General features: G+C 47.9%; 1 protein-coding gene and 1 long non-coding RNA gene across 3 annotated transcripts in view; one reads left to right on the forward strand and one right to left on the reverse strand.

The window, feature by feature from the left end:
• The window catches only part of ACOXL (acyl-CoA oxidase like), a 990,492-nt gene that overhangs the window by 933,545 nt on the left and 36,160 nt on the right, over positions 1–20,787 (forward strand). Inside the window, exon 19 of one of the 2 annotated variants that reach the window (XM_063918088.1) lies at positions 10,610–10,692. The exons of the other annotated variant lie outside the window; for it this stretch is intronic. Within the exon in view, the coding sequence (XP_063774158.1) occupies positions 10,610–10,642 (33 nt within the window). The 3' untranslated portion in view covers positions 10,643–10,692. Of the gene's footprint in view, positions 1–10,609; positions 10,693–20,787 lie in introns of those variants that run through there. 2 annotated transcript variants of the gene reach the window in all.
• LOC134910261 (uncharacterized) overlaps positions 3,025–20,787 on the reverse strand; it is a 1,286,324-nt gene continuing 1,268,561 nt past the window's right edge. The window contains exons 12-13 of the long non-coding RNA XR_010176155.1: positions 11,195–11,423; positions 3,025–9,505 (exon numbers count right to left, since the gene is read on the reverse strand). This is a non-coding gene — a long non-coding RNA (uncharacterized LOC134910261). The remainder of the gene's footprint in view (positions 9,506–11,194; positions 11,424–20,787) is intronic.

A 20,787-nucleotide genomic window follows, 5' to 3' on the forward strand; every position in this document is an offset into this window, starting at 1 on the left:
GTAACTTGGGGTAAAAAAGGTTGGATTTCCCAGCTGTTGCTGTGGTCCCCAGGTCCGATGGACCGACCCCCAAATAACTCCTTCCCTTTATACAGCAATACTTCCATCTGCCGTATGGGATCTGTATCACCTGACCACTGTCGTGTCCCTGACATCTTCTGGGAGATATGGACAACGCACTTATCTTGATGCCAGAGAGCAAATATCCCTCTGTGCATCTCACATACATATATATAGAATGCATCCTATTAAATGCTCTACATGAATAAAATATTTTCAGTCAGGGAATCCGACCAAGCCAACCCAGCACTGCATCTCCAGGCTGATGGCGATCGCTGGTCGCAGTATAACCACCGTATGTGTGTATATACTTTTTAGGATATTTTTCCAGCTTCCTATCAGCTGGCTCCTTGAGGGCGGCCGTATCTGGAGACGGTAACGCCACTTGATAAGCGTGTGAGCGCCTTATCACCCTAAGGGGTGTTTCCCAACGTACCCTAATTTCTGGCGGGAAAGGGTATAACGCCAATATTTGCTATCGGGGTAACCCTACGCATCATCACACACTTCATTTTATTTTATCTGATTCAGGAAAAACTACAGGTAGTTTTTTCACTCCCACATAATACCCTTTCTTGTGGTACTTGTAGTATCAGAAACACGTAACACCTCCTTCATTGCCCTTAACGTGTGGCCCTAATGAGAAATACGTTTGTTTATTCACCGTCGACACTGTATTCAGTGTCCGTGTCTGTGTCTGTGTCGACCGACTGAGGTAAATGGGCGTTTTTAAAAACCCCTGACGGTGTTTCTGAGACGCCTGGACCGGTCCTAATAGATTGTCGGCCGTCTCATGTCGTCAACCGACCTTGCAGCGTGTTGACATTCTCACGTAATTCTCTAAATAAGCCATCCATTCCGGTGTCGACTCCCTAGAGAGTGACATCACCATTACAGGCAATTTCTCCGCCTCCTCACCAACATCGTCCTCATACATGTCGACACACACGTACCGACACACAGCACACACACCGGGAATGCTCTGACAGAGGACAGGACCCACTAGCCCTTTGGGGAGACAGAGGGAGAGTCTGCCAGCACACACCAAAAACGCTATAATTATATAGGGACAACCTTATATAAGTGTTTCTCCCTTATAGCATCTTTTATATATATACAATATCGCCAAAATCAGTGCCCCCCCTCTCTGTTTTAACCCTGTTTCTGTAGTGCAGTGCAGGGGAGAGCCTGGGAGCCTTCTCTCCAGCTTTTCTGTGAGAGAAAATGGCGCTGTGTGCTGAGGAGATAGGCCCCGCCCCTTTTCCGGCGGGCTCGTCTCCCGCTATTTTTGAAGTTAGGCAGGGGTTAAATATCTCCATATAGCCTCTGTGGGCTATATGTGAGGTATTTTTTGCCTCTAATAAGGTTTTTATTTGCCTCTCAGAGCGCCCCCCCCAGCGCTCTGCACCCTCAGTGACTGTTGTGTGAAGTGTGCTGAGAGGAAAATGGCGCACAGCTGCAGTGCTGTGCGCTACCTTTATGAAGACTCAGGAGTCTTCAGCCGCCGATTTTGGACCTCTTCTCTCTTCAGCGTCTGCAAGGGGGCCGGCGGCGCGGCTCCGGTGACCATCCAGGCTGTACCTGTGATCGTCCCTCTGGAGCTAGTGTCCAGTAGCCAAGCAGCAAATCCACTCTGCACGCAGGTGAGTTCACTACTTCTCCCCTAAGTCCCTCGTTGCAGTGATCCTGTTGCCAGCAGGACTCACTGTAAAGTAAAAAACCTAAGCTAAACTTTCTCTAAGCAGCTCTTTAGGAGAGCCACCTAGATTGCACCCTTCTCGTTCGGGCACAAAATCTAACTGGAGTCTGGAGGAGGGTCATAGGGGGAGGAGCCAGTGCACACCACCTGATCTGGTAAAAGCTTTACTTTTTTGTGCCCTGTCTCCTGCGGAGCCGCTATTCCCCATGGTCCTTTCAGGAACCCCAGCATCCACTTAGGACGATAGAGAAAATTTAGATACCTAGAGATTAGATTTTACATAGAAAGATATGTGCGGTACTGTAGATATTAGATACATAGATATTGATAGTTATTTAAGATATTGATATAGATATAGATATTATGTCATTTCCGTTTATTTAAACTATGATAGAATGAAGTTTGTAATTGAACCAAAACATATCTGAGTAACATCAAACATCTAATAAAATAGTGTACATTTCACACACTTTTTTTGTTCCTTCATTTATAATTTTTTGTATGTGTTAATGATTGCTAATAAAAGTACTAATTGACGTCTTATTTTTTAAATAACTAGTTTGTTTAACAAGAGTGACTAAATTGCGAACAAATATTTGGCAGAATTTTCAATCAGACAGTAAGAACATATTTATTCAAAGATTTTTCTCCAATCCTTGTAATTGAAAATAAATGATAGTTTGAGTGGTCAATATTGTGGAAGGAACATTTGCTGTTAGTAAAAATATGTGTTCCCTCTCAAGTTTAATATATGCACTGCATTTTCCACATACACTTGATGGTGACTTATTTGTGACAATCTAAACAGCAGTTTTGTTAGTTGGTGAAAAGATTTAAAAAAAAAAAAAAAGAATCTGTTTTGGGGGAGATTTTTTTTAACACAGTGAAATAAGTAAAGTAAATCCTTCATGACTGTAAATGTGTAAATATTAAAGAATTGTTATTGCTGTTATTTTTTTATTTGTTTATTTTTAAAGAAAATTTGCTATTTTATATTGCAATATACTTATTTAGCCATTCATCTTCATTCTTACACCGTTACTTCTGTGCCCTTTAAAGTATCTAGAGGTGGGCTGCTTTCTACTGTAGGTTTAGACATAGATTCAGCCACAATTATTTGTCACCAGGAAATACACCCACAGTCATACTGAAAAAAATATTCCTTACTGACTGATAAATGCTCCCATAGAAATGTTCTTGTGTCTTTACATTAAAAAAAAACAACTAAATCTGTGGTTTAAAATTATTTGGTTTAATAATTACTCAGACTTAAAAATTCTTAATAGGAGATATTTTTTTTTCTTAAAGTTCAGCTTATACAGAATTAATATATGCAACATCAAAATAAACTGTTTTCCCTTGCCCCCATACATTTTCAGTGCAGCTTTTTGTAGATGGATTTGCAATTACCATTGTGTGGTTTATTTTTACTCTTTTATTGTTAGTGGTGCTGTAATAGTTTATCACTGTCCACTATGCCAGTAGTTCCCAAACTGTTTTGAATCACAGTGCCCTAGAGTATCAACCTATTTTCATAGCATACCTAACCCAAAGATTTCTTATTAATTATTAAATTAAGGTTCATCCTTAGTTTCAGTTCTGTGGGGGTGGATAAGGTTGTGCTTATGTTTTTCACATATTTTATGATTGGCAGAACTAACACTGGTTTTGCCTATCACATTGGCCATAATTAATTTGATTTGGCTCTGAACCTCCAACCCAAATTTGGGAAACACTGCATTATGCTACAGACAACAGCCCTGTGTCTAAAGCTTGAGTGAATGAACCAAGAAATATCTTTTAAAATGCTCATATAAAATCATTGAAAAGCTACATCCACAGTAAATGAACAAACAATATAAAATAAAGCATGTTTTTATTGTCATTTTGTACCTATTTTTAAAAGAATAACATTTAAAAATAATATATTTTTTCAAGTTAGTGTCTTTTTATATGTCATTTGTAAATATGTATTCTAAATAAATCAGAATGAATACATTTACACCCAAAAACTCATAAACAGTGCAAAGTTCTGCTTATATAGAACAAAAAGCTGAAATGGCAAAGCAGCTCATGTCAGTTATGTTAGGTCCACTGCTCTATGTATAATTCATATTAATCTGCAGTCTGCTCAAAATATTCCTATTATATATTAGCCATACTCATGTGCTGATTCTGGTGATCAGGCAAGCTTTTACATATGGTATCATTTTCCTTTTGGCCATAAGGCCCCCATACATCAGCAATCACAAAAAGACAGAATTTGCAGATTCTAAGATATTTTTCCAGATTTAAAGTTTCCCCAATCCACCAATCTGTGCCCATATATAACAGATATAGGGGCTAATTCAGGTTGGATCGCAAATCGCAATCCATCCGGAATTTCTCTTTTGTCCTAGAAGATACTGGGGTCCACATTAGTACCATAGGGTATAGACTGGTCCACTAGGAGCCTTGGGCACTTTAAGAAATTAATAGTGTGGACTAGCTCCTCCCTCTATGCCCCTCCTACCAGACTCCGTTTCGAAAATGTGCCGGTCACGCTTAGGGAAGCTTCTGAAGAGTTTTCTGCATTTATTTTCTGTTTGTTATTTTCAGGCACTGCTGGGTGGCACCAGCATGCCTGCTTCGTGGGACTTAGGGGGGAGAATGGCCCAACTTCCTAAAGAGTTAATGGTCCCGTTTCTCCGCTGACATGACCCTGAGCTCATTCTCAAGCCCCACCACGGCGAGCGTACCCTCCCGCAGCATGCCACCCGCCCCTAACAGAGCCAGAAGAAAGAAGAGTGGTGAGTAGAACGCCGGCGTCCCGGTTAGCGGGTCACCAGCGGTAATGGCGGCACAAGGGTAGGAGCGCAGCGCTGACAAGGCTGCGGCTCCAGACTTCAGTAACATGCTTAGGTGTGTATACGTGGTGAGGGTCGAGCTGAAGTCACAAAAACTACCCACACTGGCGCTAACGCTTACAGGGGTTTTAACCCACTGTTAAGCACATTAAATACCTCAGGCCAGTATAAAAAAACGGGAAGACCGCGCGCCATTAAGGGGGTGGGGCTTCACTATGAGCGGATCCAGCAGCTCACCAGCGCCATTTTCCCTCTGAAGATCTCACTGAACAGTCTCACAGGGACGCGCAGCTCCTCCTTCAAGACTCAAGCTTACCTCAGCGCAACCAGGGGGTTATAGCAAAAGGGGGGAGCAGTAATGGTATACTAAGCCCCTATTAAGGGTACTTAGTTTGCAACCCGGCTAAGTTTTATATTGGCCATAGGGGCGCGTTGTAGCTGGCTCCATCATACTCTGTGTCTCCCTAGAGGGCCCTCGTGGGTTAACTGTGTTTCACCCTCTTCTCTACTGTGTGGCTGTGTTTTTACTTGTTGCCATTTCAAAAGAGTGTGTGTCCTGCACTGCAGAGTGCTTCTCGTCCCCAAGATAGTACACCTTCTCAGGCTAGTGGGTCAGAACCAGTGTGGTTAGATTCACTGAATGGGATGATCGCAAACATTTCTAATAAATTGTCCCAAACTGAGAAAGGGACGCAATACTTAAGTCTATGAATGACCTGATGAATAGAGATACATTGCCCATGCCAGCATCTCAGACCCCTGCCATTCGTCCACAAAAAAGTACACGGGCACAGATCCTGCATACTGACACCGATGATGATGACACTGATGCAGATGACGGTGATGTGGATTTAGGTGGGGAGAATGCAGCTCTGTCACAGGGAATATAGACCCTAATAGAGGTTATTAGGGAGGTCCTGCCCATTCCTGATACAGTCATAGAGGACACTGAGGAATCTCATTTCAATATAAAAAAAGAAATCCTCTGCTACGTTCCCAGCATCTAAAGAGTTAAATTATCTTTGAAGAAACTTGGCTCACTCCTGACAAGAAGTGTCAGATCCCTAAACAGTTAATAGCATCTTTCCCTTTTCCGCAGGATGATAGGAAAAAGTGGGAAGTCTCGCCAATTGTTGATGCCTCAATTTCTAGGTTGTCCCGTAACATAATCTTACCAGTACCAGGTGCAGCCTCCTTAAAGTACACGGCTGACCGCAATATTGACACCACTCTCAAATATCTGTACATGGCTGTGGGGGTGGCCCAGAGACCCACTTTAGCTTGCGCTTGGATCTCTAGGGCCATTTCCAAATGGTCAGGTACTCTAATTGAGGACTTAGATTCCTTACATTGGGGGGAGATAGTTTTACTCCTACAACATGTACAGGACTCGGCTAATTTTATGGTCGAAGCCCTTAAAGAAATTGGCTTACTCCATGCACGCTCCATGGCTGTGTCGGCGCATCGGGGCTTATGGCTACGTCAGTGGAATGTGGATGCAGATTCCAGAAAGGGAGTAGAAAGCCTACCATTCACAGGTGACGCCCTGTTTGGAGATGTACTGGATGCGTGAATATCCAAGGCTACGGTGGGTAAGTCTACATACCTCCCATCTGCAGCACCCCCAGCTAGTAAAATCTACTCTGCTCCAACTCTGCAGTCCTTTTGGACAGCAAAGTTCAACGGTAAATCCAAGGGTTCTTCTGCTACCTTCAAAGGTAATAGAGGTAAACCCAGAAAACCTGCTCCTGCAGGTTCACAGGAACAGACCTGCGGCTCTGCTTCCTCAAAGCCTTGAGCATGACGGTGGACCGCAGTGCCTGGAAGACAGGCAGGTGGGTGCCCGCTTGAGATATTTCAGTCACATATGGGCAACATCAGGACTAGATCCCTGGGTCAAAGATCTTATCACCCAGGGCTACAGACTGGAGTTTCAGGAACTCCAACCTCACAGATTCTTCAAATTTCAAGGTTTGCATTACAGGACTGTCACTACCAGTTCCAGGCCCTGCCATTTGGCCTCTCAACGGCGCCACGGGTATTCACCAAGGCCATGGCAGAGATGATGTTCCTCCTACGCAAACAGGGAGTGAACATAATTCCGTACCTGGAGGACCTGCTGATAAAACCATCATCCAGGGAGAAGCTGCTGGACAGTATTGCAATTTCGACTCAACTGCTCCAGGATCACTGGTGGATTCTGAACCTACCAAAATCTCACCTGGAACCGATGAGGAAACTTCTGTTTCTGGGCATGATACTGGACACGGAAGCAATGAGAGTTTTCCTTCCATTGGAAAAGGCATTGGTAATTCAGTCGATGGTGCAGGAGGTTCTACAACCTCCCTGAATATCGGTGCATCTGTGCATTCTTCTGGGGAAGATGGTAGCGGCTTACGAGGCGCAGTTTCACGCAAGCTGGATTCCAGCTGGATCTATTGGACAAATGGTCCGGATCGCATCTACACATGCACCAGAGGATACGTCTGTCGCCAAGAGCCAGGATTTCTCTGCTGTGATGGCTTCAGACTCCTCACCTCACAGAAGGCCGAAGGTTTGGGATTCAAAATTGGATTCTTCTAACCACAGACGCAAGCCTCCGAGGTTGGGGAGCAGTCACCAGGGGGCAACACTTCCAAGGAAGATGGACAAGTCAGGAAGCCACTCTTCCAATCAACATTCTGGAACTAAGGGCCGTATACAACGCCCTTCTGCTGGCTTCACATCTTCTTCAAGATCAAGCCATTCAGTCGGACAATGTGACGGTGGTGACGTACATAAACCGACAAGGCGGAACGAAGAGCAGAGCAGCGATGTCAGAGGTAACAAGGATTCTCCTCTGGACAAAAAGACACATGATAGCGTTGTCCGCAATCTTCATTCCAGGAGAGGACAACTGGGAAGCAGACTTCCTCAGCAGACACGATCTCCATCCAGGAGAGTAGGCCCTTCACCCGGAGGTGTTCGGGTGCTTGACAAGTCGGTGGGGACCTCCACAGATCGACATGATGGCCTCTCGTCTCAACACGAAACTCCAGGTCGAGAGACCCACAGGCGGTGGCGGTAGATGCTCTGGTGACTCCATGGCTCTATCAGAGGGTGTACGTGTTTCCACCGCTTCCATTGATTCCAAGGATACTCAGAAGAATAAAAAGGGAAAAGGTTCAAGCAAGTCTCATTGCTCCGGATTGGCCAAGAAGGGCTTGGTACGCGGACCTACTGGAGATGCTCCTGGAGGATCCGTGGCCTTTACCTCTTCGAGAGGACCTTCTGCAACAAGGGCCATTCGTCTATCAAGACTTACCGCGGCTACGTTTGACGGCATGGAAGTTGAGCATCAAATTCTAGCCCAGAAAGGCATTCTTTGTGTTTTCTTGCACTGTTACTTACGTTAAGTATTGTTATTGGTACAGCCGTTGCTGTTCCTGTTCAAGTTTGGTTAGCATGGCTTTCCTCTTGTTTGGTGTGTGCTGGTTCGAATCTCACCACTGTTCTGTTAAATCCTTCTCACAAGGTATGTCCGTCTCCTCGGGCACAGTTTCTAGACTTAGTCTGGTAGGAGGGTCATAGAGGGAGGAGCCAGCCCACACTATTAATTTCTTAAAGTGCCCAAGGCTCCTAGTGGACCCATCTATACCCCATGGTACTAATGTGGACCCCAGTATCCTCTACGTACTACGAGAAAAGGATTTACTAGTAAGTAATTAATATCCTGTTTTTTATGATGGCCCCGCGGGTGCATGCGCAGCGCCCGTCCTGCACATTTGCCCGCACTCTCTGCAGGGGGGGGGGGGGGGCAGCAGAAACAGTGATCGCCTCTGCCTGTCAATCAGGCAGTGGGTGGTGGGGGGCGGCGACGCTCCATTTCCAGGGAGAAGACTGAGCGTTGCGGAGGTTGGGGACCCAAACGGGCGTAGGCGGGTGAACGGAGGCGTGTCGGGGCGGCTGTGTGACATCACGCAAAGCCTCTGCGGCAGGTAAAATGGCGCCGGGACTCCTGCGGCCACAGCTAAGCTGCACCGGCAGGAGTCGTCTTGAGTTTCTGCTGACAAGCAGAAATTGCAAAGCGATCGCAATTTCTGCTTGTCGAAGTGGGGGAGGCGCCGGTCAGCATGCTGGGCGGCCTTGCCCAGCGCTGCGCGGCCCCCAGCATGCGAGCAAAAGGATAGAAAATTCTGCTGATTAGCAGAATTTGCTATCCTTACTGAATTAGCCCCATATTTCACTGATTTTCAGATCATTTTCAGCAAATACTGATCTGCCAAAGGCTAATCACTTTACTAGAACTGGTCTGCAAATCTGCTAATTGTTACTACACACTAGCATTCTACAGCCCCAATTGGTCTGTGAAATCCACCATGTTGGACAACATGATTTAACAATCCCAATTAATTTTTAGTCTGCATCCACCATCTGTGAATCCCATTGCAGATTTGTTTGCACAATCACCTTCAAAACAGCAAATTGCCCCAATCGATTGCTGTGTGACGTGTATAGACGTGGGTGTCCAAATTGTAAACATAAACAATTGAGTGCTCTGGCTATTCATGTGATTAGAAGATAACAACACACACAGGGGGGGATTCAGACCTGACCGTTGCTCTGCGTTTTCGCACAGCGGGTGATCAGGTCATAAATGCGTATGCACCGCAATGCACACGCGCCCCGGACAGCAACAAAGGGCATTGCCGGTCAGCGACGGAATGGTTCGAAAAATTCGATCGCACGGGTGTTCGCAAGATGATTGACAGGAGGAAGCCGTTTGTGGGTGGTAACTGACCGTTTATTGGGAGTGTCTGGAAAAATGCAGGCGTTCCCAAGCGTTTTCAGGGAGGGTGTCTGATGTCAGCTCCAGCCCCAATCAGTCTGTTCTCATCGCACTGTAGGAGTAAATCCTGGGCTGCGCAGAGATTGCACAAAGTGGATTTAGCAGCTCGGCATACACATAGGATCGCACACTTGCACAGCGAATTTACACTCCCCCTGGAGCATAGTTGCCTACCTTGCTGCACCATCCTCCGGGAGGCGGCAGCATGGTAGGCTAATAGGGGCACGTGGGCGGTCTGGGGGCGTGGCTGACGGGGAAAGTGAGCGGTCCGGGGGCCGTGGCACCATAGTCGCATCATCATAGCCCCACCCCCGCTAGACAGTGGCGAGAAAACAGGCACTGTACAGCGGGGGGTGGAGCTACAATGACGTGAATCGCATCATCGTATCCCTATCGGACCTCCCACTTTTCTCTGCTGTGGGCGGCCGAGGGGGAGTGCGGGGGCTGCCAGCAAAAGTGGGACACTTGCCCACCTTTCCGGGGTGCCGGGAGGGCCACCCGATTTTCGTGGAGCCTCCCGGCCTTTCCGGGAGGGTAGGCAAGTATGCCCTGGAGGCAGCGACTATCTGAACGCAGGACAGCAAAGTTAGCAGCCCAGCGAACAGGTCTGAATCACCCCCCCAGACTGACAGCAGACATCTGCTACTGCAATTATGGACACTCCCCAATAACAAGATGATTCATTTGTAATCACTGTTGGATTGAGAGGTTAATTTGGGTTCATGGTTATGCCAGTTTGCCAATATCAGTGGTAATAGCATTGTATTTGGCCAACACTGCATAGGAGTCTACTCGGGTAATTACTCAGGCTTTGACCTCTACAGAGATCCACAGTGCTGCAAAATGATGAATACAAGATAAAAATGAATTGAAATATGGATTAATGATCCATTTGGAGACTACACTAACTGCATTTACAGTGTTCTGTTGTAAGTTGGTACAGTGGGATCTATGTATGAAGCAGTGAAAAGTGTGGAGAAGTAAGTCAGTGGAGCAACCAATCAGCTGCTACGTATAATTTTATAGAATGTTTTTTTTTCAAATGTTACCTCAACACTGATTGGTTGCCATGGGCAACTTCTCCACGGGCTCACTTCTCCACACTTTTAGCTGCTTCATGAACAGTGGTACTGTATTGTCTTGCATTTTTATTATATTCCTTTGTTTCACTATGAGGTCTTTTCCAAATGTTATATGGCTGTTTTGTGATGGCAGCACCTTTGTGCGTCCCAAGATGGACCTTTAAATGGAGCAAGGAGATCAATATAAATAATAAGGTAATTATGTGCAATTTGATGGGAATGGTCGGAGATGAAAATGAACCTGTATCTCATAGATTTGCCTGATAAATGGGCGTAGCTAATGCCTGATTACTATGCAGTGCTATCAAATAGAAATAGAAAATAGCATGTATGTATAATATGATGTGCTAGATAAAACTGCTGAAGCCCTATGTACTAACGCTATAATTGGTAAGGGGTAGTGTTAGTTGTGTTTGTTTTTTTGTGAAGCACTCGCAAATAACCCTGTGACCTCTGTCTAACAAAGTTCCTTGTGTTCAATCCTGGGAGCTAGCTTGGCCACATATGTGCATATCCCCCCAGGGCTAGTCTAGCAATACTGTGAGTGAAGCCTTACTGCTCCACCTCCGCTGCCTTGTCGAGCGTTTATTGATAAAATATTGCAATAGGGGGTTTTCTATCATTGTGAAAAGAAATAAAAAATCAGCCCTTTTGCTTTATATTTATAAACAGTACAAACCTGATGAGTTTAGGAAACAAGGTAACCCCGCTTTAAGCATGGTATAGTGCCCTCCAACTTTCATAGAGATGTCAATTATGTTATAAGCACTTCAGTCACAGCAGAATGATTTAGGTATCGTAGCATCAAGAGGAGTTTTCATGGAGATAAGCAAATCGTCAGCCTCCTGCTGGGTGCCTTCCCAAAGTCTCCAGTTTATTTAGAGTCTTCTGTATGATTGCAAAGTGTCCTGTATTGGGTAAGAAGAATGGAAGCAATTATAAACAAGGTATTATATATAAGGCCCATAACGTACAAATATCTCTCCGGTGCGCCAATCTCCTTCTATTGTCACCTGTACTGCAGTAAGGTTTATCACTTCTTGAGGCAGATTCAGTTATGATGGGCCATGTACCACTGACGAGTTACACAATTTTCGGCTGTGCTCATACTTGTCTGTGGTACCCTCAACATGGCTACTAAAAGTAGTGACGCTGCTGGCTGTGAAGTTCTATTCCAGAATTAAATTGCATGTCTTACTGGCAAAGAAGAAACTTCATACTACTACTCAGAAATGTCTATATCATGCGTGGTTCCGGTATGAATGGTCGACCATTTTATGGTTGACAGTCATTAGGTCGACCACTATTGGTCGACATTGACATGGACACATGGTCGACACATGAAAAGGTCGACATGATTTTTTAAACTGGTGTAGTTTTTTGCGTCCATGTTGATCATGTCAATGTCGACCAATAGTGGTCGACCTAATGACTGTCGACCATAACATGGTCGACCATCTGAACGGATGCCATCATGCGTAGCTTGTCGTATGTTGCCGCTAAGCTTCCCTCTAGGTTCTCTGCTGCACCGTACCATATCCATTCAAAGGGGAACAATAATCCAGGGAACAATAAACTGGGGAAGGTGGGGGGGGGGGTTGTGTGATGGAATAAATATGTTGGCAAACATATCAAATAGTTAGATGTAAACTCGATCATGTGCAGTACAGGTCAGTACATGAGCAGACACTGTAATCGGGCACAAGGGCAGGACACAGAATTGGGGATGCAATATTGGCAAGTATCAATAATATAGCTGCATATGTCAGGCCTGGTTTTGGTAGGTAGCCAGCACACTAATCAGGCAATTATGGATCAGTGCATTTCTGTTTCCTCTACATTCACCCTCAGGGTTGCTTAGCTAGGTCAGTCGCTGAAGGGCATGCCTAGTGTTTTATGTAATAGCTAAATAGTACATATAGGGCTTGATACAGACCTGATCGCTGCTAATTTTGTTGTCCTGCGATCAGATAGTCGCTGCCCAATGGGAGTGTAAATTCACCCGTGCAAGTGTGCGATCGCATGTGTACACTGTGCGAAAATGTCCCTCAGTCAGCGGACAGCTGCAAATCCGTTTGCAACTCGCTCACCATCGAATGGTTTTTCCAGTGTGTGCAGTCTGTGCGCAGCCCGGGACTGCTACAGTGCGAAGAGAACAAGCTGATCGGGGCCGGAGCTGACGTTACACACACTCCCAGAAAACGCTTGGGAACATCTGCGTTTTTCCTGACACAGAAAATGGGCAGTTACCACCCACAAACGCCCTCTTCCTGTCAATCAGCTTGTGAATGGCTGTGCGATCTATACACTGCGCACTGCGGCTCCTTGAGTGAATGTTATCCGGATACTCATTGGGGGTCATTCCGAGTTGATTGCTCGCTGCAGTTTTTCGCAGCATAGCGATCAGGCTAAAAATCGTCTGTTCTGCGCATGCGTATGGGCCGCAGGGCGCACACGCCAAGTAATTTCACACAAAACTAAGCAATTTTACACAGGGGCGAGCAACGCTTTTCAGTCGCTTTGCTGATCGGTGAGTGATTGACAGGAAGTGGGTGTTTCTGGGCGGAAACTGACCGTTTTCTGGGAGTGTGCTAAAAAACGCAGGCGTGCCAGGCTAAAATGCAGGAGTGGCTGGAGAAATGGGGGAGTGGCTGGCCGAACGCAGGGCGTGTTTGTGATGTCAAAGCAGGAACTAAACAGTCTGCAGTGATTGCAATCTAGGAGTAGGTCTGGAGCTACTCAGAAACTGCAGGAAAAGATTTTCAAGCAATTCTGCTACTCTTTCGTTCGCACTTCTGCTAAGCTAAGATACACTCCCAGAGGGCGGCGGCTTAGCGTGTGCACTGCTGCTAAAAGCAGCTAGCGAGCAAACAACTCGGAATGAGGGCCATTGTGTGCTACAGCCCTTGCCAGCTGCATTGTTTACCTGGTCCTGACTCGCACACAATGCCAATTCCCGCAAGTGGTTGATGTATTTTAACTGTGCTTGCGTCTGAGTTGCTAAAATGTTGCACAGTACTTACGTGTGTGTAGGCAAAGTTGCGATTGAGATGCATGTTATCCAAAGTATAATGGAAATGTATTGGGTGTTCCTAGGCGGTGACTGGGAGGTGGCTATGTGAATGCACGGAGATGGCCCATCTTGCGGGCGTGGTATGGCAGTGTCTCTGGCGTGTTAGTAAAGTGGTTGCGAATACAGATATATAGGGGGTTATTTAGGTTTGTTAGCAAACCATAAAAGCACACTAATAGGCAAAACCATGTGCACTGCAGGGAGGAAGGGGGGGGGGGCAGATATAACATGTGCAGAGAGAGTTAGATTTGGGTGGGGTGTGTTCAAACTGAAATCTAAATTGCAGTGTAAAAATAAAGCAGCCAGTATTTACCCTGCACAGAAACAATATAACCTAACCAAATCTAACTCTCTCTGCACGTTATATCTGCCCCACCTGCAGTGCACATGGTTTTGCCCATCAGTGTGCTTTTTTGATTTGTTAACAAGCCTGAATAACCCCTTTAGTGCAAGTTTTGATGGTGTGACCAATGGTTGCGTCTAAAGACACTCAAAGTGGGCGTCTCATTCCTTTAAACACTCAGAGGCACGGCTGTACACCGAGGAAGGTCCTGTAGTGGAATTAGCATGATGTCAAAGGGGTGTGCCTCAGTCCTTGTACACTGAGACGCACGGCTGTACACTGGGGAAGGGCATGTAGTGGTATTAGCATAATGTCACAGGGGTGTGCCTCAGTCCTTGTACACTCAGATGCACGGCTGCACACCCAGAAAGGTCCTGTAGTGGTATTAGCATAATGTCACAGGGGTGCAGTGGCGGATCCAGGGGGGGGGCACTCGGGCCCGTGCCCCCCCTGTCATTTGTGGCCCCGTCCGTCCGTGTCCCCGTCCCCCCCCCGCTTGTGTCACTGAGACACGCTGCCGCTCAGTCCAGCGGCAGCGTGTCTCAGCTGTCAGGAGGAGAGCGCGGCTATCTGGCGGCGTGTTGCGGACTTCAAACCAGCCGCCGGTTCGTGAGCCAATCAGAGCTCGCGGACCGGCAGCCAATCAGGAACCGCCGGTCCGCGAGCTCTGATTGGCTCACGAACTGGCGGCTAGTTTGAAGTCCTACACGCCGCCAGACATAGCCGCGCTCTCCTCCTGACACCCTCAGAGCCGGCAGAGAAGCAGCAGCAGCGGTAAGCAGCTGCAGAACTGCTGTGGAGGCATTTGTATAGAGTATACCTGCTGTGGGGGCATTTGTATACCTGGCACTGTGAGGGCAATTGTATACCTGGAACTGTGGGGGCAATTGTTTACCTGGCACTGTGGGGGCAATTGTTTACCTGGCACTGTGGGGGCATTTGTATACCTGACACTGTGGGGGCATTTTTGGATCTGGCACTGTAGGGGCATTTTTGGATCTGGCACTGTGGGGGCATTTGTGGATCTGGCACTGTGGGGGCATTTTTGGATCTGGCACTGTGGGGGCATTTGTGGATCTGGCACTGTGGGGGCAATTGTGGATCTGGCACTGTGGGTGCAATTGTGGATTTGGCACTGCACTATTGGGGGCATATGTCTGTGTATCACGTCTCATTTTAATTGGCCACACTCACTAAATGACTGCGGGCATTACTACAGGCAACATTACTACTGAGGGCAATACGGGCATTGCATAAGGGGCACCACTACTATGGGGTCTATATAAGGGGCACTACCAGTACAGTGGACATTGCATAATGAGCGCTACAACTGTGGGCATTGTATAAGAAGCGCCACCTCACATGCACCGAAGCCGCACGCAAATGTACTTCCCCTTCCATGGTGCCCCCCCTATCATTTTCTTCTGGATCCGCCCCTGCAGGGGTGTGTTTCAGTCCTTGTACACTCAGATGCACGGCTGTACACAGTGGAAGGTCCTGTAGTGGTATTAGCATAATGTCACGGGGGTGTGCCTCAGTCCTTGTACACTCAGACGCACGGCTGTACACAGAGGAAGGTCCTGTAGTGGTATTATCATAATGCCACAGGGGTGTGCCTCAGTCCTTGTACACCCAGACGCACGGCTGTACACAGAGGAAGGTCCTGTAGTGGTATTAGCATAATGTCACAGGGGTGTGCCTCAGTCCTTGTACACTCAGACGCACGGCTGTACACTGGGGAAGGGCCTGTAGTGGTATTAGCATAATGTCACAGGGGTGTGCCTCAGTCCTTGTACACTGAGACGCACGGCTGTACACAGAGGAAGGTCCTGTAGTGGTATTAGCATAATGCCACAGGGGTGTGCCTCAGTCCTTGTACACTCAGACGCACGGCTGTACACTGGGGAAGGGACTGTAGTGGTATTAGCATAATATCACAGGGGTGTGCCTCAGTCTTTGTACACTCAGACGCACGGCTGCATACAGAGGAAGGTCCTGTAGTGGTATTAGCATAATGTCACAGGGATGTGCCTCAGTCCTTGTACACTCAGACGCACGGCTGTATACAGAGGAAGGTCCTGTCGTGGTATTAGCATAATGTCACAGGGGTGTGCCTCAGTCCTTGTACACCCAGACGCACAGCTGTACACAGAGAAAGGTCCTGTAGTGGTATTAGCATAATGTCACAGCGGTGTACCTCAGTCCTTGTACACTCAGACGCACGGCTGTACACTGGGGAAGGGCCTGTAGTGGTATTAGCATATCACAGAGGTGTGCCTCAGTCCTTGTACACTCAGACGCACGGCTGTATACAGAGGAAGGTCCTGTAGTGGTATTAGCATAATGTCACAGGGGTGCAGTGGCGGATCCGGGGGGGGGGGGGGGGCACTCGGGCCCGTGCCCCCGCTGTAATTTGTGGCCCCGTCCGTCCGTGTGTGTACCCCCCCTCCGCTTGTGTCACTGAGACATGCTGCCGCTCAGTTCAGCGGCAGCGTGTCTCAACTGTCAGGAGGAGAGCGCGGCTATCTGGCGGCGTGTTGCAGACTTCAAACCAGCCGCCGGTTCGTGAGCCAATCAGAGCTCGCGGACCGGCAGCCAATCAGGAGCCGCCGGTCCGCGAGCTCTGATTGGCTCACGAACTGGCGGCTAGTTTGAAGTCCTACACGCCGCCAGACATAGCCGCACTCTCCTCCTGACACCCTCAGAGCCGGCAGAGAAGCAGCAGCAGCGGTAAGCAGCTGCAGAACTGCTGTGGAGGCATTTGTATAGAGTATACCTGCTGTGGGGGCATTTGTATACCTGGCACTGTGAGGGCAATTGTATACCTGGCACTGTGGGGGCAGTTGTTTACCTGGCACTGTGGGGGCAATTGTTTACCTGGCACTGTGGGGGCATTTGTATACCTGACACTGTGGGGGCATTTTTGGATCTGGCACTGTAGGGGCATTTTTGGATCTGGCACTGTGGGGGCATTTTTGGATCTGGCACTGTGGGGGCATTTTTGGATCTGGCACTGTGGGGGCATTTGTGGATCTGGCACTGTGGGGGCAATTGTGGATCTGGCACTGTGGGGGCAATTGTGGATTTGGCACTGCACTATTGGGGGCATATGTCTGTGGATCACGTCTCATTTTAATTGGCCACACTCACTAAATGACTGCGGGCATTACTACAGGCAACATTACTACTGAGGGCAATACGGGCATTGCATAAGGGGCACCACTACTATGGGGTCTATATAAGGGGCACTATCAGTACAGTGGACATTGCATAATGAGCGCTACAACTGTGGGCATTGTATAAGAAGCGCCACCTCACATGCACCGAAGCCGCACGCAAATGTACTTCCCCTTCCATGGTGCCCCCCCTATCATTTTCTTCTGGATCCGCCCCTGCAGGGGTGTGTTTCAGTCCTTGTACACTCAGACGCACGGCTGTACACAGAGGAAGGTCCTGTAGTGGTATTAGCATAATGCCACAGGGGTGTGCCTCAGTCCTTGTACACCCAGACGCACGGCTGTACACAGAAGAAGGTCCTGTAGTGGTATTAGCATAATGTCACGGGGGGGTGCCACAGTCCTTGTACACTCAGACGCACGGCTGTACACTGGGGAAGGGCCTGTAGTGGTATTAGCATAATATCACAGGAGTGTGCCTCCGTCTTTGTACACTCAGACGCACGGCTGTACACAGAGGAAGGTCCTGTAGTGGTATTAGCATAATGTCACGGGGGTGTGCCTCAGTCCTTGTACACTCAGACGCACGGCTGTACACAGAGGAAGGTCCTGTAGTGGTATTAGCATAATGCCACAGGGGTGTGCCTCAGTCCTTGTAGACTCAGACGCACGGCTGTACACAGAGGAAGGTCCTGTAGTGGTATTAGCATAATGTCACGGGGGTGTGCCTCAGTCCTTGTACAGTAAGACGCACGGCTGTACACAGAGGAAGGTCCTGTAGTGGTATTAGCATAATGCCACAGGGGTGTGCCTCAGTCCTTGTACACTCAGACGCACGGCTGTACACTGGGGAAGGTCCTGTAGTGGTATTAGCATAATGTCACAGGGGTGTGCCTCAGTCCTTGTACACTCAGACGCACGGCTGTACACAGAGGAAGGTCCTGTAGTGGTATTAGCATAATGTCACAGGGGTGTGCCTCAGTTCTTGTACACTCAGACGCACGGCTGTACACTGGGGAAGGTCCTGTAGTGGTATTAGCATAATGGGGGTCATTCTGAGTTGTTCGCTCGTTATTTTTTTGTCGCAACGGAGCGATTAGTCGCTAATGCGCATGCGCAATGTCCGCAGTGCGACTGCGCCAAATAAATTTGCTATGCAGTTAGGTATTTTACTCACGGCATTACGAGGTTTTTTCTTCGTTCTGGTGATCGTAATGTGATTGACAGGAAGTTGGTGTTTCTGGGCGGAAACAGGCCATTTTATGGGTGTGTGTGAAAAAACACTACCGTTTCTGGGAAAAACGCGGGAGTGGCTGGAGAAACGGAGGAGTGTCTGGGCGAACGCTGGGTGTGTTTGTGACGTCAAACCAGGAACGACAAGCACTGAACTGATCGCAGATGCCGAGTAAGTCTCGAGCTACTCAGAAACTGCACAGAGAAGTCTTTTCGCAATATTGCGAATCTTTCGTTCGCAATTTTGCTAAGCTAAGATTCACTCCCAGTAGGCGGTGGCTTAGCGTGTGCAAAGCTGCTAAAAGCAGCTTGCGAGCGAACAACTCGGAATGACCCCCAATGTCACAGGGGTGTGCCTCAGTCCTTGTACACTCAGACGCACGGCTGTACACTGGGGAAGGGCCTGTAGTGGTATTAGCATAATGTCACAGGGGTGTGCCTCAGTCCTTGTACACTCAGACGCACGGCTGTACACTGGGGAAGGGCCTGTGGCGGTAAGAGCATAAAGTCGCGTATGCAACACCGGCAAGAGACACAGACAGACACTGCAGTAAGTTAGCATAAATATATAACCCATTTTTTTACAATTTCTTCCAAGCCAGAATCCACAACTATTTTAAGAGAAACAAAAATAACTATTTGTTTTAACACTAAATGGCAGTAAGTAATATAAGCAAATTCTATACTTATAGCGTTATATCTTTTCAGTTTTAAAAAGTAATTGACTTGAAAGCTAGCTAACTAAATGATGTGGTTTCCTTCCTTTCCTTGGCGTCCTAACCACGCGCTTGTTTGACTTCATGGGTCACCCAGGGCTGTCTGGAACAAGCACCCTTGGCAGGGTTGCTGCAGTGCCACTATCAAGACCAGATTTTGGCCTGAACCGCATCTATTTAGTGACAATGGCTGGAACATTAATAGCAATGATCGCTAACCACAATAACTGTATCTAGCAAATGAGATTATTGGAGCATACAATCAGAAAACGCTTTATATTGTGTCACTCTACAGAGGAAAGCAATGTATGTTCCTTACGCATTCATTTCTAAATGATACAAACATATTTGTATTAAACTTTCATCTGATGAAACAGGTAAGGTATTATTATGAAATATGCACTCGGTGTTCAATGCAGCGATTGGTAAAGAGAAAGCTTTATGGCTAATTTGCTTTTTGCTAAAACAAAAATTCCTACTTATGCAGCTGGGTCACTTTCATTTTAAGTTTCTATAAACAAAACATTTATCAGTTAATGCAAAAATAATTAGTAAAAAATAAAAGGTAAAGAGTCACCATGTAATGAGAAGTGGGTATATACTGTCAGAGCCAGATTAAGGCAGGGGCTACGGGGGTGGTCGTCACAGGGCCCCCACACATTAGGAGCCCCCACATACTGCATTTTGAATTGCAGGAGTCTCCCTTCGGCGGTTCAGCTGTTCAGTTACAACGGCCGCCAAGGTACTCCTGCACACTGACAGTGACAGCAGAGCCGGGTTAGTCCGGTACCGCTAGCGGGTTTAGCAGCTGGTTCTCCTGCCTCACAGCTGCTGTGTCCCATCACCCTGAGTGGGAACCCCTCCGCCTCTGCTGTTTCCTCCATCACTACAGGCCAGCAGCTACACGGAGACCATGGTCTCAGCCACGGAATTCATGCCTGGTGACGGGGTAGAGCAGGGGTGGGGAACGTCCGGCCCGCAAAGCCGTTGGTTCCGGCCCACCCGCTTGTGTCAGTGAGACACGCTTCCGCTCAGTCCGGCGGCAGTGTGTCTTAGCTGTCAGGGCAGGGAAGAGAGCGCAGCTACATGTCCGGCGGCAGGTAAGATCTCAAACCAGCCGCCGGTTCGTGAGCCAATCGGAGCTCGCTGACCGGCAGCCAATCAGGAGCCGCCACTGCCGGTCCGTGAGCTCTGATTGGCTCACGAACCAGCGGCTGGTTTGAGGTTCTATACGCCGCCGCCCGACATGGCCGCGCTCTCCTCCCTGTCCTGTCCCCCTGACACCCGCCTGATGGAGCAGCAGCGGTGAGCAGCAAAGTAGGGTGGGGGGGGGGGGGGCACTGTGGGGCGTTTGTGGATTTGGCACTGTGGGGGCATCTGTGGATTTGGCACTGTGGGGGCATTTGTGGATCTGGCACTGTGGGGGCATTTGTTGATCTGGCATTGTGGGGGCATTTGTATACCTGGCACTTTGGGGGTATTTGTGGATCTGGCACTGTGGGGGCATTTGTGTACCTGGCACTGTGGGGGCATTTGTATACCTGACACTGTGAGGGGCATTTGTGGATCTGGCACTGTGGGGGCATGTGTGTGTCTGGCACTCTGGCGGCATTTGTGGATCTGGCACTGTGGGGGCATTTGTGGATCTGGCACTGTAAGGGCATTTGAATCTGACACTGTTGGGGGCATTTGTATACCTGACACTATGGGGGCATTTGTATACCTCACTGT

The sequence above is a fragment of the Pseudophryne corroboree genome, chromosome 4 (genome assembly GCF_028390025.1).
Source record: "Pseudophryne corroboree isolate aPseCor3 chromosome 4, aPseCor3.hap2, whole genome shotgun sequence".
NCBI classification, from domain to species: Eukaryota; Metazoa; Chordata; class Amphibia; order Anura; family Myobatrachidae; genus Pseudophryne; species Pseudophryne corroboree.